Genomic DNA, 16,937 nt, shown 5'->3' with positions numbered 1-16,937 from the left:
TCCATATCTTTTCTAATTCTTTTATTTCACACACAAACTCTATATCTCCTCGTGGAATAATTTTATGATACAGATCTCTTATCCAATAACACCCATGAAAAAATATTCAAAAAGATTAGTTTTTACTCTAATGTAGATCGAGTCGACCCGTCTCACAAATATTTTTCTCTTGTGACTGTCTCAAGGAGACCAACTCTTTATTTTATGGCAAAAACTTGTGTGAGACCGTCTCACGGGTTGTATTTTGTGAGACGGATCTCTTATTTGGGTCATCCATGAAAAAGTATTACTTTTTATGTTAAGAGTACTACTTTTTATTGTGAATATCGGTATGATTGACCCGTCTCACAGATACAGATTCGTGAGACCGTCTCACAAAAAACCTACTCATATTTTATTTATCAGCCATATTTTCTAACAATCTTTTTATTTATAAGGTTGAGTGAAATTATACGTTTGAATATTATTGTTAGATTCTCTTTAAAAAAAGGATAAATTATTTAATAGACATTAAAACATACAAGGTGGCATGAATTTTTTTTGTATATTTATATTTATATTCTAGTATAATATAATTAATTTATTTAAGTCGGGTCGACTAAAAAAAATAAATAGAATAATCAATTATACATAAATAAAATGAATATTATTTATTTGTGTTACTCGAAATTATTCTTCGATAACATGATAAAGTTATAAAAAGTAGTTTTTGTTGGAAAACAAACTGAAAAAAATAAATAAATAAATNTGGTTATTAAAATAATATTATAGTAAAGCAAAGCTGAAACATTTACTTCACATACAAAATACCAATACAAGAAGAAGAAGTCATACAGAGAAACAACCCCCCATTTTCACCTTCCCTTTTCCCAAAACTTTAATTGAGATTCCTTTAATCCTCTATTCTTCTTCTTCATTGGATTGTAATTTACAGATTCTCGGCTTAAAAGCCCATCTTCTTGTGTTATTTTCGTACACAGTTTGTGCTCAGTTTTGCTGTTTCACTGTTTTTTCTTGAACAAAAAACATTAAAAAAAATATTGGGTTTTTATTATTTAGTTACTAATTTATGTGCAGATTCTTATTTGGTGTGTTGAAGAAAAGGGTTTGTACCCAGAAGGGTATATGTGTTTAAGAGGCTAAAAGAAAATTCAAAGCTTTAAATTTTTAATAAATTATTTTCTGTGAAGACTTTTAAAAAGAAAACTGGTGTCTTGGGATTTTCCGTGGTGAATTTCATTTGAATTTTGTGATTTGGTGTTGAGCAAGGGAAAAAAAATTGAGAGACATGGGAAAGCATGGACCTTGCTATCACTGTGGTGTTACAAGTGAGCTTTTTTTTGTCTGTGTTTGTCATCATTTTCAATTGGTTTCAAATTGATTGATTAGTTCTTCACTCGTGAAACGATTATTCAGTTTCTGAATACAGAACGATTCGTGGGAATGGAAAATACTTGGTCATTTTTTATGTTATGTGTTATGTTCTAGTGTTTAAATGGTTCTTGCCTTTTAACTTCCATTTCTGCCACAGCCCTCGAGTCTTTGATTTGCAGTTTGATAATAGCGTTGGAATTCTGTTTGGGCACTTAACCTTCGCTTTCTCTCTTTTGTGTATGCCCATTGGCTTTGACTCTATTGAACCCTTTTGAGAAAAAAAGGAATTGAGCTGATTTTCATTGTTCTCTAGTGCAGTTGAGTGTTTATATGCCAAATGAAATCAATGCTTGGCTGTTTGATCAAAAATTTTAAGTTTCTGTTCTAGCAGAACTTAGTGTCTTGACTTCAGCTCTAGACACGGAGCCTAGACTAGTTTTCCAGTGTCTTCTCATATAAACATTCAAGAGGCTTCTGTTTGCTATTGACACGACGACTCCAGCCTAGCTTTTTGCAAAGAAAGATGAAAGTTTCTTTGCTATTGTTTTTTCAACTCTTGCAACCTTGTATAAACTTCATACGTGTTCTCAATATGACATTATAATGATCCCAAACTTGAAATGATATATCACCAATCGTTTTAGTATGTCATATTTCCACCAACTTGGATAGCACCTGATTATTAATGAATATTCTCATTTTTTCCTAAACAGGAGTTTCTCTACATTCTGCTAGGATCCCTCAGCTCATTTCAAATTATAAGTAACTTTGTGCGGATAAATCTTTATGCTGCTGCTTGAAGAATTACGTTGTTTTCCATCAGCATTTTGTAAACCAATGTCTGGACCATTTTGAAAATATATTCAAGTTGGTTGTCCAGGTGTTATTAGAATGTTTTGTCTAGGAATTCGGTTTCAAGATAATTATCCTACTGTGATGTGGTTTCCAGAGTCTATGCTAACCCAGGAAATATTTGAAGTCATGTAGATCTATGACAGTTTAGTTTTAGTGTCTTTCTGTTCACACTGATTTGAAAATGATTTCTGAATGGTGACATATCATAGATGATACTTTGAAGACAATGGTTGATACCTTTTCATCGATTCTCTTCATCTCTTAGCCCAATGACTTAGGTTGTAAGTTATATATAATTTCTATTCGATGATTTTGTGTTTCTCATATGACCGTTCCCATTATGCTCCTGTTTAATCATTCTTCATCCATTCAGGTTGAGAAGAGATGTTTAGCTTTTCGTTGACTTAATTTTCCTACTGATGAAGGCTTAATCTCTTGTGACTACCCTCTTGATTTTATTTCCTGCAATTCTTCCGCTGATTAATGTCATTCTAAGGGTGCACCCGTATAAATATTTGTGTTCTCTTCTTGAATGTGTGTTGCTTCTCTACTCTTATGTTTCTGAATCTCGTGCAACATGGCCTTGTTGAGATCTTACTTTTGATTAGTGATAATGCTTGCCGTGCTAGTAGTTAAAAACTTCTTTAATGATGATCATTGTTTCCTTCGACTATGCTTACTTAATCGACTTCAAATAATCATGCAATAGGTACCCCTCTTTGGCGTAACGGTCCTCCTGAGAAGCCCATACTCTGCAATGCATGTGGTTCTCGGTGGAGAACAAAGGGAACATTGGCAAACTACACACCTCTCCATGCTAGAGCTGAACATGAAGAGTTTGAGGATTATCGGATTTCAAAAGTAAAGACAATTTCTATCAAGAACAAAGAGCCGAAAGTAATCAAGAGGAAGTTTGATCATAATAATAATGATATTGCTGAATTTCGAGGGGTACCACTAGACTATAGTCAGGGGTTTCATAAAGGTTTTGATAAGGATACAAGCAACGGATCAAGTTCTGGCTCGGCCATATCTAACTTAGAGAGTTGTGCGCAATATGGCAGTGCCGATGCAAGTGATTTGACAGGTTTCTAAGCTCTATACATTGCTATTCTGAGTAGATTGATTATGACAAAAATAATTACATCTCTATTTATTAGAAACCATTTTCAGAAGACTTTGAGGTCGTTGGAGGTAACAATCAATGGTTTTATACTTTATCATTGCCCCCTCAAATGTAATCCAGGGATCAGGAAATATATGGTCAAAATTTATAACGAATTTGTGACATCCGGCTATGTTAGAGCTATTTTCTGAAAAGTTCGAGATCGTACTGGTGGCTAAAGCAATAAGATATACTTTTCCACTACCAACCGCGCAAGAAAAATGATAACTATTAACCAGGCAAACGGGACCCAACTTATTTCAATTACCTTTTCTGCCCCTCATGGTCTTGTAAACTACTTTTCGAGTTAGGCTCTGAGGCGATCATTAACATTTTCAATATTTTTATCTTTTTGTCCATTCACTCCTCGCCTTTGCAGGTCCATCACAACCTGCTGTATGGGACACAATGGTGCCTTCTAAAAAGAGAACCTGCGTCACTCGTTCAAAACCATCTCCAGTTGAGAAGCTCACCAAAGATTTATATGCCATATGGCATGAACAGTGGTCGAGTTTGTCTGGATCTTCAGAAGAAGAGTTGCTTCTTGAAAGTGGTAAACCTATGGTGTCTGTTGAAATTGGACATGGAAGTGTACTTATTCGACATCCAAATTCTATAGCTAGAGAGGAAGAATCAGAAGCTAGCTCCCTTTCAATTGATAACAAGAAACATACTGTAAATTCACGACATACAACTTTTCCTGGTCTTATGGAGGACACAGGTGTCAATTCATCATGTCGAGGAATTGAGAAAATCAAGAAGCCCGCTAATCCAGGAACAGAACAAGAACGAATTAAAAGGTACTTCGCAATCTCGAGGGCTGAGAAGAGCTAACCATAGTTTTTAATTTGATGATCTCAAACTATGGAAGTTGATTTGCAAATATATGATTATATTATTCCCATATTCAAGTATTCTAAGAGGCACTCACATTCTACACGTGGAAAATTATTGATATTTTTCCATTGTTTGTGTATCACAAACTTATTTTTATTTTCTTCAAATTCAGAGGCAAAGATCAACTTGAAACAATCCAGATTCTTGCACACCATAATTCTCCACTGTGTTACATAGACCTCCAAGTAAGTTGAAATACAACTACACAAACATTCTTTTGATTCTGTCCCAGATGCTATGTTATATGGACAAGTCTTCTGTCATCATTTTATTGCTCAACTTTTTTTTGTTCTACATTTGTAACCATAGAAGCTGAAATATCTAAATAAGTGGTGGTCCTCCTGTTGTTCATCTTGAGTTTTTATGTATCATGTAATTTGTGGATTGGATATGAACTGCTTTTCAGCTATAACTCTTGTTCTAATTCTTATTAATCTCCATTCTTAGCTATGTGAAGGTTTATTAGTTCTTATCTTAGTTACCTAAAATCATCTAATTTTGAATGCATTTGTTTCCCAAAATTCTTGAGGTCCACTGATATCGTGTGTCAAGTTTGATGTTATAAATGTTAGCGGCCGTGATACTTTTCATGATCGATGTTTGTATTGATGCAGGATGTTCTCAATATGGACAAGTTTTTAAGCCATTTGACGACTGAAGAGCAAAAACAGTTGCTAAATTTTTTATCTCCGGTGGATACTTTGCAATCTCAGGATAGGTGTGCATTTTTGTTGCAATTCTTGTTTTGCAACTTAGAATTGTAGAAAATGGAGATCACTTTGCATTGTGTTGAGTTTAAATAGTAGAAGTTTAATGAGAGAAGAATGCAACGCAGTACAGGATATATGTGGTTTATTCATAAAGGCATAAAGGTCTACATCACAACACAATTCTCTGAAGGCTAAAAATGTTATCTCTTTGTTTATATTGCAATCATCATCTTTCAGTGGAACTTTTCTAGGGCAAATATGGTAAGAATTCTTTCCTAAAACTAAATCATAAGGTCATATCAGTGACATTATAGTATTAATAATTTCAATATGATTTCACAACATATTCTTTGATTTATAAGGCTAGTATTTGGTTAACTATCGAATCATGCGAACTATGTTTCATTTTGTTATCGAGTATATATTGATACTCTCAAAAGGTTTTATGGAATCTTTAATTGCGATTTAATTCTTCTATGTCCAGCCTCAACAGCATGTTTGATAGCCCTCAGTTCAAGGAGAATTTGTTGTCCTTCCAAAGACTTCTTTCAGAAGGAGTTTTTGATAACTCATTATCTGGGTTGAAGATTGAAGATTTCAGGACTTTGAAGAAACTTATATTATTTAATTCTGCAAAATCGAAGTGGGTAGAACATTATCAAATTTTTAAGGTTTGTTGTAGCTGCAGAACTTTGATAATGTCTTGAAACAGCCTTCATCTCTTGGATTAAAATACATTGATTCTTGTCCTTTTCTTCTAGGATTTGAAAGGCAAAAACTGCGTACAAGGGTCAGAAGTTGCAGGAGCATCCATTGCCCTTCCAGCTGATTATTCATCCTGCGTGAAACCAACTCAAGATGGACAGCACCACAAGTTATCAGGTATTCTGGTACTGATTTAAAAACTTGATGCTTTTGTTATGTCTTGGATGCTTCTGCTCAAGATTGAATCATTTGAGCTCGAACTTGTGGAAAATGGTACGAATTTTACTCTTTTCTGGTTGTGGCTTTTTGCTGCGGTATGAAAGTTAGAGTACCCTGTTACTTTATTTCCTCCGAGAATTTCATACAAATCCCATCATTCTCTCCTACAATTAGCAACTGAGCCCAATGCATATATATTAATTACATTTTACATACTTGAAATGTTGTGGTAGTATTGTTATAATCGGCACGATACATGCAGAAATGTGTCTATGGTACGAGTTATAGTCTCATATCCTTTTTCTTGGGGTTGCAAAGGAATCTCAGGTAGCTATAGTTTCATATCCTTTTTCCCTAGAGATGCAAACGAACTGCATCGAGTTCAATTTTTGATTCGTTTTCTGGCTGGCTCAAAACTTGAAAAATGAATTGCTTTTGGTTTGAGTTGACTTGAATCAAAGTTTAATAAGTTCAGTTCATTTGATTTGAACTTTATCATCGAGGTATATTAAACAAAGACTCAACGTATGGCCTCAACTTGTTAAATTATAAATATACCAAAACTTGTTATTACAAGTTACCAAACAAATAATTTGGATTTGAATTTAACTCGAAAGTATATTATAAAATGTTTGAGCTTGGTTCAGCTTCAATAATTTCTAGTAGGAATCAAATAGTATTTTGAGTCACTTCAGTTCCTTTTGACCCCTTATCATCATTCCATACCATTTTCTATTAAAGGTCATTTTTGGCTGATACTTCTAGCATACCAAATTAGTTTGTATAACACTCTCATTTTCATGTCCTACATTCTTTAAACGTGAGACGTAACATTACTTAATACTCCATTGCTGGAGGCTAATACTAATTTGCTTGAACTGCAACACCCAACCCTGTTACCTGAATTTTTCTCATCATTCTCTTTTAAATTCAAACCAAGCGAGACTCGCCGACTGGCATCATGGTCTTTAACAAACCTTCTGTTTCAGGAGCAAATGCTGTAATGAAGAGCCCCCGAAGGATTACAACTAAGCCGAGCTTCGACCAGAAGGAACTAAAAGACAATGATGGGTCTTTCTTCAGTCCAAGACGACTCTTTTCTTCTCCCATCGACAACTCTTCCCTTGTTTTGGATTCATCCCGCTTTGCTGATGAAAGTTTGGAACATGAACTGCTACTAGACGTCCCATCTAGCGGGTCTTTCCCACAGGCTGAACTCCTCCTCCCAACGTCTAGTTTTGGTGCGCAAGCGAGCACTAGCAGTAGTTCACTGTTCTCGAATCTCAGTCGCCACTGATGTCCACTCTTGGTACTTTTGTTGCATTGCTAGTGAATCAGTTTCTTCATTCTTCTTGGTTTCTTTTTTTCTTCTGTTATGAACAGGAATATGAGAATGAGGTTTGATATTGACATCTTTACCACTTCATGCCCCTCTGAGCTACATGAAATGTGGGATGGAAACAGATATGCCTTAAATGGCCTTTCTTTCTCTCTTTTTTTTTGGACTTCAATTTTTGTGTATAGTGTAAAAGGATTGTATCTTAAAATCCATGTTGTAGATGTCATGATAATTATAAGAGTTTTTGAATCAATTAATCTAGTGGAGGGTTAATTGGTTCTCTCTTTAATCTTGTAATGTATTTTTCATACAAGTTTAAAATTAAAATTTTGCCAATTAATTCAGAGGTCCTAAAAATATTTTCAAAATCTGACTTTCCAAACACAAACCATCATCATTGTATAAGACTTCCAAAAATTTTATTTAAAATTAAATTTTAACTCCAAACGATTGGAATCAAAAAATATTATTATCATGTTTTGAGGAATAAAACTGATATGTGCATTTCATTTGCTCTCTTTCAATTCGTTAATTATTTACGATAAAAAATAATCAAAGAAATTCTGGCTCACCACAGACAAGATGGATCAAAATGGTAAAATCCTAAATAAAAATAAAAATATAAAGAAAAAAAATATCCCAAAATAAGATCTTAACTTTTGCTTTAAAATTAACATGTTAAATTCTAGTGATTAATTGGAATATAGGCAAGACATGCTTTATTCATATAGCAAGTAGACCATGGAAATAGTACCGAGAAATTGGTAGGGGAATTATTAATTGCGGGGTGCAAAAAGTCAATGTAGAACTAACCACTTTCTTTTATTTGAAAAACATATAAACACACACACACACACATACATNTTTATGTTGAGAAAATTAATATTCAAATTTTATTTACATGAAAATTCGAAAATAAAACGATATGCAGAAAAAATGAAAAATTATATATAATATATATAGTTGGGGAAAAGCTTAGAAGTTAAAAATGAAGGTCGTGTTAGAAGTTAATAATATAGAGTGATTATTATTAGAAGTTAAAATTAGAAGTTAATAATATAGATAACACGACCTACCAATGTAAGTCGTGTCTGATTTTTTCCGGGTTGAACCGTGTCGAATTGGTAGGTCGTGTCTGATTTTGACACCTCTACAATTTAAAACATGACTCGGGTCATTTTTTTTTATTCAAGATCTTTATACATGCTGGAGATTATATTTTAAAATTGAAATTTTTGTTAAGGTTATATACTAAATTTTACCATACCTAAGAATTCACTTGGAGGGAAGAATTTGATAGGTTTAGATTTCAAATCCTTAATACAAATCAACTCAAATTGTTTGGCTAATTATCAAATACATAGATTTCAAATCCTATCTTTAATTTTAAGGCATTTGTTTAAACAAAATCAAGATATTTCAAATTTGCAATTATTGGTGTCATTTCAAATTGTTTATTGAAATTAAATTCTTCAATCCAACATGTCCATTTCGACAAAAAAGTGGAAAATATGCAATTATATATATATTAACAAGATCAAACTCAAATCGTCTCTCTAATATTGTAAATGCCTCTAATATTGTAAATACATGCTAGGAATCATAATGTGTATCTGATTAAAGATAGCACCAGGAAATACAAGAAAATGTGAAAATATATGTGAATATAGAAAGGTGATTCACACTGCGTCTGCATGCGGGTGAATTATAAAAACAAATATCGGCACTTGATCGATACATGGAATCATAGATGTAGGGGCCCATGAGATTGGATTTTGAGTAGACACCTGGCCGTATAGCATTAGCAATAATTACACCGATTTTAACGAAATGTATTATTTGGTGCACAATGCCACGAGTACTAGTAAATATGCGATACAAATATGAAAATTAAGTCAATTTGAGGTTAATCTGAGGGAGACCATAGACATAAAAACATGGTATTGATTTTCAAAAATATGCAAAAGAGAAACACTTAAAATCATTAAAAGAGCAGATGAAGTTTGCTCATACCTGGAGAAACTACTTGAGATTCTATGAAATGTCTCTTCCACCTACTCATTGGGAAACTTCGTATGCTGCCTACAAAACAAGGAAAATCTGCGAGAAAACTTATGTTTCCATTATGTTTCCAAAACTTAGAGAGTGAAGATTAATAAATAACTCAAAGGATTCACCAAGAACTGGAAAAAAAACGCTGGATGAATCAAACAAACGCATGTGAGCTATGTGTAGAGATTTCACAAGAACCAAGTGATTTGCCTTTTATATAACATACCACACCGAAATTTACAGTGCGTGCAACATAAAGTGGAGGCTAAGCCACGGGCCACCATTTACACCATCACGAAAACTGTTCCTAGGTCACCAAGTAATTACAGGGGATACAAGTGATTTTAAATCACATCTAGCTGTGACTTCCTTCCTTTCCTAGTGCAACAGCAATAAATCCAAAACCAGAGGTGCTTGCCTCCTAAGTCATATTCTCAAATCTCAAAAAGAGGTGGATCAGTAAAATCTTGCCACTTGGCACTCCAAATGACCATTTCTCTGAAGAAAAATAAATTTTTTCACCTAAATCCACAAGATGTTGCCAAATTTATCAACAGAAATATGCAGATAACTAACACTAAGGCCAAATTATAAGTCTCCATCACTCTCAGAAGGCCACCATCTTGGCCGAGGAAATGTCATACCCCGGCTCTTAGAGATCTCCAAAAAATCTTTATCATCACAGCCATCGCTCGCAGCTCCTACAACCAAATTAAATGCATTCAAAAAGTCCTTCAACAATTGAGTTTTTGTTCCCACAGTGTTCGCGGTCACATCTCCGCCTCCCACCTTCTTCTCTTTTCCCTTAATAGATATGGGCAGCTTACGTTTCCTGCCAACACCACCACCAATGGCACCAACCCTTTTATTTATATGTCCTCCATTGTCACGATCACCTCCATACCTAAACTTGTCGATATCCTCAATATTTTTACTAGCTATTCTCCAACCTGCATCCTCACATGTTTCTTTAATCGCATTTTCATCTTTAGTAATATTATCAAATTCTTCATCCCCATCCACTCCATTGTCTCTCTTTTCAACACATCCATTACCTACAGCTTTACTACCACCCAAAGTCCCATAATAAGTCCCATTTTTATGAGGCATTTCATCTTTATTCATCTTCACATTCTCCGCATATTCACATGTCATCAACTCACCACTTTCATTACTAGCATCAAATTTGTGTACAAAATTTTCAACAACCCCCCCGGTTTCCTCCAATTTTCTCTGTTCTACCTGTTTTGCATCCCTTAAAACATCCTCTATAATCTTCTCCAGTGAATCGTCACCAGAATCTGTAATCACCACATCAATAGTTTCGGGGAGAGTTCTTTCGCCCTGATTTTCATCTAATTCCGTTGTAATCATCTCCGTGTCATCGATAGGCACTGTGTCACCATTCAATTCCTCCCAGACCTTGATTTTCTTGGAAATCAAATCATCATCCATCTCCCCTTCAGAAGTCCCAACTCGTTTCTGTTTACCAAACCTAGCATTCAAATCAACGCTCCTTGCACCATCGGAAGAAGACTCGTCCGGGTTCTGTTCCTCAGGAGGGGTGTGAAACACAGCGTCATCTTCTCTTGGGCTATTTCGATCAGCTGAATTGTCGCGGCTATCAGGAAGGGAAACCATTACAATTCTGATGGGTTCGGGTTGCGTCGATTCCGGAGACGACATTAACGGGTCCGGATTTGAATCCAAGAAATTCTCCGATTCTCGAGCCAAGGGGCAGTTTCGGAGCTTCGCCTCCTGCGAAACAGTTGGCTTGCAGAACTTAATTATTGATGCAAACCGATCTTCTTTCTCTTCCTCCATTCCTGCTCTCCGTCTATGCTGACTGGGAGCTCGAATTTCAAATTTAGGGTTTATGGGAACTATTTTGGGGGTTTGCGGACTGCAAATGTTCTCCCGCCTTTCCTTTCCCTATTTCCCTTTTTACCGCCAACTGTCTGTGTGCTATTTGACGACACCATGTCTTTTTATTTTATTTTATAAATTTATATGTAAAAAAATAATATAATTTCACATAATTAAAAAAATTAAAACTACACGTAATTTAAATTTTAACACTTACATGTAATTTTAAAAAATAAAAAATAAAATAAAATTACAAATTCTTAACTAATTAACTATGAAATATAAAAATTACTGACAAGATTTTTTACGAATAATTTGTGTTTGTATAACATAAAACATTGACGTGTAGTTACACGTCACCTAGCCTTGGATAGTTAACATATTTCTCCGTTATCCAATCTTCCTTCTCATTCTTCCGTCTTCCTTCTTTCTTTTCTGCTCTCTCCTTTATTTTCGTTCTTCTTTGTCAAATATGGCTCAATTTTTGCATGATGATATTTTATTAGAGCAATCTTAGCATCCTTTATTGCACAATATTTTGCTTATCTTTCCATTTGCGCTTCTTGCATTTTTTAGAAAATACCGCACGGTTGGATCTTTTGATCATTCTCCTTTCATGGTCTTTCTTCCCATTTGTTTAATGGTTTTGCTCACTTCCTGCACGTCGTCTCTTTCGTCGGCGGTGGGTATATAAGAGGGTATGGAGGTGCTTCGTCATCAATATCTTCATATTCTTGGTAGCATAATTCGAAACCCTTGGAATTTTTCGAACGATAATATCTTCTATTTTGGTTGATCGCTGAGGACTAACCAAGCTTTTTTCATCGGACCATGGACTCCCATCATCTTGCTTTGTTTGAGCTTCGACATACTAAAAAAAACAAATTATGAATTTGTTGAATTGCAATTAAAATAAAATATTGAGTATATATTCATCTCAAATGACGATGTGCTTTTAGTTGAGTGCTTTTAGTTCATTTACTTTGTTTTGGAAAGCAGATACTCGTTTCGGAATATCCGTGAAATCTTGGTAGATATTGTCATTTGTATATACTTTCCACCCTTTGGAAACTCATGATCATATTAATTCCAAACAAATCCACATAAACTAGTGTTGCTTTGATCATTGTTAACTGTCAAATTGGTAGAAGTGTTATACCATGTCTTGTGAGATGTTCATCTAATGTCTTCGTCCAATGTTTCCTTGTGATTCTTTCCCCCATCGTCATCTTGAACGCCGTTCTAACCTTTCTTTCTTGCTTTAAAAGACGTGATTTCAAAAGTAAGAGGAGAGACTTCAATGAAATTATGAGAGAATTTAGTTTGGTTGAACATATAGTTCAATATTTATTTGCATGTGAACTGAGGTTTGAAAAAACCAATAGAGGATTGAGAATTAAATTAATTAGAGTTTGATGAAAGATTTTTGTATTTGAATCGAAAATGAAATAAAACAATAAGAAATCTTAATTTTTGGAATGAAAATAGAAGAAATTGTGATTTTTTAAGGTATAATAAATTTAATTTATAGGAACATGATTGGATTTCAAGAATATGATCGTTGGTGATTTTTTTTAAGTGTTTTCACAAAAAAAAAATCAGATTTTTCTTATTTTTTAATTAAAAGTTGAGAATGATCTGACCGTTAACGTGCCACAATATATCATCCTAGCCGTTCCCAAAATAATCTGGCCATTCATTTGAATAACTAGTACAATAACGCACGCGTTGCGTGCTTGAACGATATTTTTTATACTTAATTGGTTTATATTTAAATGAAGATCAAAATATAATTATAAGAAATAGTGAGTGACTACACTGTAAAAATAAATAGAAAATAAAAATAAAAAAATCTAAGTAAGAATTGAAACTACAATCTCATGGCTAAGAAACAAATGCTTTATCCGCTAAACTACATGTGACTTGCATTAATTTTTTAAAACTTTATTAATATATATAATTAATAAAACAGATTATGACACCAAAAGTTAGTTACTTTAAAGGTCTCTTCTTTAATAATATAATATAGATAATAAAAAATTAAAAAAATATTCAAGAAGAGGGCATTTCATCGGACGGTGACTCTCCCACACGAGGACCACCCATTTTATCACACGTGGAAACATAATTGTGCGACATCCTCGGCCAAGGATAAAGGTCGTGTGGATTCATCGCCACATGTACATGTTCTTACCTGTGAATTAAGTGGCAATGACAGATATAATAAATATTATTGTCCATATAAATTTAATTATATTATATTTTTATATAAAGGATTATATTGTCAATTTTTTTCCATAAAAGAAATTTCAGTTTTATTATTTATATAAAAATAAGGATATTGTTATTATATATATTTTGCAGAAACTTTTTAAAGATAATTACTCCGAATATATCAAATTAAAATAATGTAAATAATATATTCTTAAAACCACGCTGAACATATAGAGGGCTCATGTTAACTCATGCCAAAGTTAACCCATGGTAATGGAGGTGTAAAGTTGTAATGCATCAACAGGGCTCAAGCCCGAGCTTCTCACGGCGGCCGGCGCTCGTACGCTAAAGTTTGCAAAGAGCGCATTGATGGATCCATTCGCATCGTGCAAGTTTCATGTCTGACAGGGCTCGAGCCCAAGCCTCTCATGTGTAGATTGGTGTAGATTTTCTAGTTATGTGTTGTATTACTTGCGTGTTATCACTTATTTGATAATATGCATTTAATAAACACATTCTTTCAATCCAATCAGGATTATGTATTTCCATCAATTAATTAATTCAAGAATCTTTCTAGAATATTCCATGAGAATCTTATATAATATTCACTACTACTCAATTATTATTTAATTAGTATATTCAAAAATCACTAAATTTAATAATTTTAAACTCATTATAAATCCAATCAACGATCAAACAACACCGATATACCGAGGATACAAATCTCGTTCATATAATTAAAAGCGAAAATCTCGAAAGTCAAAATTTTCCATTGTTCCTTTTTTGCAGCTACTTCTTTTGTGAACTTTTTCAGTAAATTTGTAAGTTGCACTCTCCTCACTTAAATAACAGTTAACCTAACTTTCATAACTTCCAATAATGAAATCTACTTATAAACTCCTATATAAGCAATAAATTTGATCTCTATCAAACTACAATCTCCAAATTCAACCCCCACCCTTTGAATTTGACAATCTCAACGGTAACACAGAATCCAATACTTGTATGACCCTCAATGGTTCAGAAATACAATTAGTTGTGAGTTCACAACTTCATGTGATTCAAAAAAACATTTGTTTTTATTTGGAATTACCCTAATTAGCTTCATTATTTTCGTCAAAACCTTGATCGATAACGTCGGATCTTAAGATTGATTGCCCCATTAGCTCATGGTAAGAACGTCTAACAGCATCGTCCAATGATCCCCCAGACATCACTGATAGTATTTGCAAGAACCATTAAGTTATGGTTAGCGTACGTCCGTTCAACTCATATATTCCGATCAAATCTGCAACTATTGGTACATCGAGAGTTGCAAATAAATTCAATACAATGTGATGTATCTTCGAGAAATAATAGTTACATGGTATGTGCAAGTAATAAAACACCTTTTCATAATGCACTTGTCTTACTCTGGGCAGAGATTTCTTGCACTATTATCTTATCTGATCACATAGAATATCCACACCCGTGGATGAACGGTGAATCTCTACTATAATACATTTGCTCCTATGTATTTCAAAACTACACCTAATCTGCACGCTTGATTACCCTCGTTGGAGTCGATAAATGGATCAAAGTATATTATAGTACGCAGAGCTTCCATGTTGTCCGGGAATAAGGACTAATGATGTACAACCATAACTGAGGGCTGTTCCTCTCGATAAATGATAACCACTTGAAAAGTCAGAGGGATGGTTGTTCAGTGCCTCATCAAATGAGCACACATATGTATGAATGAATACCTTCATGCCCTTACCAATGAAACGTGATGTTTTATACCACAGATATTAGTCTTAAGTTCGATCGACCTTTATCATTTTTTAGGTGGTTGAATTAGCTAATAATGAATTTAAAATATATCGTACACTTCTTAATGAATTTTCGCGCTCCACTAGACTCGTGGATCTCATGGTACTTACAGTATATTAAAAGACTTTATCTATGCAACTTTCATGATTATACAGATAAATAGCAGTGTCATAATTTGATAAAATCATAAATATTATTAAAATAAATATTGTTTTACATAAGTGTAAATAAAGTTTAAGCCATAAGTTGACTTGCTGGATACTTAATCTTACATATGTAACAACATGGCAAATAAACTAGGAGTTTTTTAGAATGGAGGAAAAGTCGCAAGCCTGCATGACTTGGAACAAAATAACATGTTGGTAAATTTTAAAAATAAATTAAATTTCATAGAACAAAATTGTCTAATTATAATGTATGAATGGACATCTCCATGTCCTTGTCAATGAAACATGGCGTTTATATCACAGATGCTAGTCTCGATCTCAAATGACCTTTATCCTTATTTTAGACGGTTGATTCGACTAGGAACCTTTTTAGAATATATGTTACCCTTCCTAATGAGGTTCATGATCCTACATTGAGAGACAGACCTCATGGTACATATTGTATATTCAAGGAATTTACCTATACAGTTTGTATAAGTATACAGATAAAACATAATGACATAATTGGATAAAATCATAAAATATTATTAAAATAAATATCGTTTTACATTAGAGTCAATAAAATCCCAACGAGCCTACTCTAACATTGTAATCACCGTTTTGGTTCATATAATGAGAAAGAAATTGAAATTAGTAACTATTCTTTGGATTCCCCCAAAAACCTCTTGTGAGACCATCTCACGGGTCAATTTTGTGATACGGATCTCCGACACGACTTAACTCATGAAAAAATATTATTTTTTATGTCAAAAGTATTAGTTTTCATATAATTATTGATCAGATCAACTCATCTCACAAGATACCTAATCTTTTTTTCAGAGCTGATATTTTTCATACATTTTGTTCATTACCATATTTATTGAAATTTGAAATGGTTACACTCAGTGTTGGTGAATCGTAGCCACTCTAAGTGAAATTATATCTGGTTTTTGTTGCGTTTTACCTAGTTTGCAGTTATGGAATTGTAGCCAATTTTGAATGAAATGCAATGAATTGTACAAGGGTACGTGTATTTCCGTGAACTCACAACGTTGTCAAATAGAAAGAGTTGCAAGGTACACTCATAACATTAGCACGTACCAATTAGTGAAAATTGGGTGCAATGTTGGCAAAATTGAACACTCTAGCATAGCTTCACTAGCGTAGTGATATAATTATATTGAGTTTGTAGACCTCATGTCACCAAAAAAAGAGGCACAATTAAGGACAGTTTAGGTATTAAAATTTTTTTTGAAAAATTGGTTATGTTATGATTAATTTCGGTATGAAAACAAAGTTTATTGAGTGCTCCAGCCAGTGACCAGATCCCTCTTAAAACCGTACGTGCAGGTCTCCCCGCATGCGGCTCATGCCATTCGAGGTGGCCCAGCCCGGCATTCATTGGCAAATGCTGTAGTGAAATTGATACTGCTCAACCTCAGAAGCTAATTCGCGTGTAGGCAGTGCTGTTTGTTGTACCGTTGACTCTATCTATTCACAGAATTTGCTTTATTGCATTTCGAGATGTTCAAGTACCCACGAATCTACATTTTTATTGGTTTAAATCAACTCTTAGAAATTCG

General features: G+C 33.9%; 2 protein-coding genes across 3 annotated transcripts; one reads left to right on the top strand and one right to left on the bottom strand.

The window, feature by feature from the left end:
• Positions 1–788: 788 nt before the first annotated feature.
• LOC140987661 (GATA transcription factor 26) lies at positions 789–7,494 on the top strand. Its single transcript, XM_073456264.1, has 8 exons — positions 789–1,328; positions 2,939–3,316; positions 3,774–4,194; positions 4,404–4,476; positions 4,906–5,009; positions 5,486–5,672; positions 5,763–5,883; positions 6,915–7,494. Exons 1-8 carry the CDS (start codon positions 1,289–1,291, stop codon positions 7,220–7,222), a joined length of 1,632 nt encoding a protein of 543 aa, XP_073312365.1. The 5' UTR covers positions 789–1,288; the 3' UTR covers positions 7,223–7,494.
• Positions 7,495–8,803: 1,309 nt separating this feature from the next.
• LOC140987359 (uncharacterized) lies at positions 8,804–11,273 on the bottom strand. 2 transcript variants are annotated; one of them, XM_073455823.1, is made up of 3 exons: positions 9,543–11,273; positions 9,278–9,364; positions 8,804–9,051 (listed from the first exon to the last, which is right to left on the bottom strand). In XM_073455823.1, the coding sequence occupies exon 1, from the start codon at positions 11,138–11,140 to the stop codon at positions 9,905–9,907; it is 1,236 nt and encodes a 411-aa protein (XP_073311924.1). In that variant the 5' UTR covers positions 11,141–11,273; the 3' UTR covers positions 8,804–9,051; positions 9,278–9,364; positions 9,543–9,904. The 2 variants fall into 2 exon arrangements, with proteins under 2 accessions (XP_073311924.1, XP_073311923.1); XM_073455822.1 differs by having other exon boundaries at positions 9,278–11,273.
• Between the last annotated feature and the right edge of the window lie 5,664 nt (positions 11,274–16,937).

This window comes from Primulina huaijiensis, chromosome 11 (assembly GCF_012295235.1).
Source record: "Primulina huaijiensis isolate GDHJ02 chromosome 11, ASM1229523v2, whole genome shotgun sequence".
Lineage (NCBI taxonomy): Eukaryota > Viridiplantae > Streptophyta > Magnoliopsida > Lamiales > Gesneriaceae > Primulina > Primulina huaijiensis.
Note: the sequence above shows the minus strand (reverse complement) of the source record. Positions and strands in the feature narration are given on the sequence as shown.

What these genes read in the sequence shown, in the direction of transcription:
- LOC140987661 (XM_073456264.1), top strand. Translation starts at nt 1,289, where the DNA reads ATGGGAAAGCATGGACCTTGCTATCACTGTGGTGTTACAA. An exon ending in TGTGTTACATAGACCTCCAA is followed by an intron (nt 4,477 to 4,905) that starts GTAAGTTGAAAT and finishes GTATTGATGCAG; the next exon opens with GATGTTCTCAATATGGACAA. An exon ending in ACTTTGCAATCTCAGGATAG is followed by an intron (nt 5,010 to 5,485) that starts GTGTGCATTTTT and finishes TTCTATGTCCAG; the next exon opens with CCTCAACAGCATGTTTGATA.
- LOC140987359 (XM_073455822.1), bottom strand. Translation starts at nt 11,140, where the DNA reads ATGGAGGAAGAGAAAGAAGATCGGTTTGCATCAATAATTAAGTTCTGC.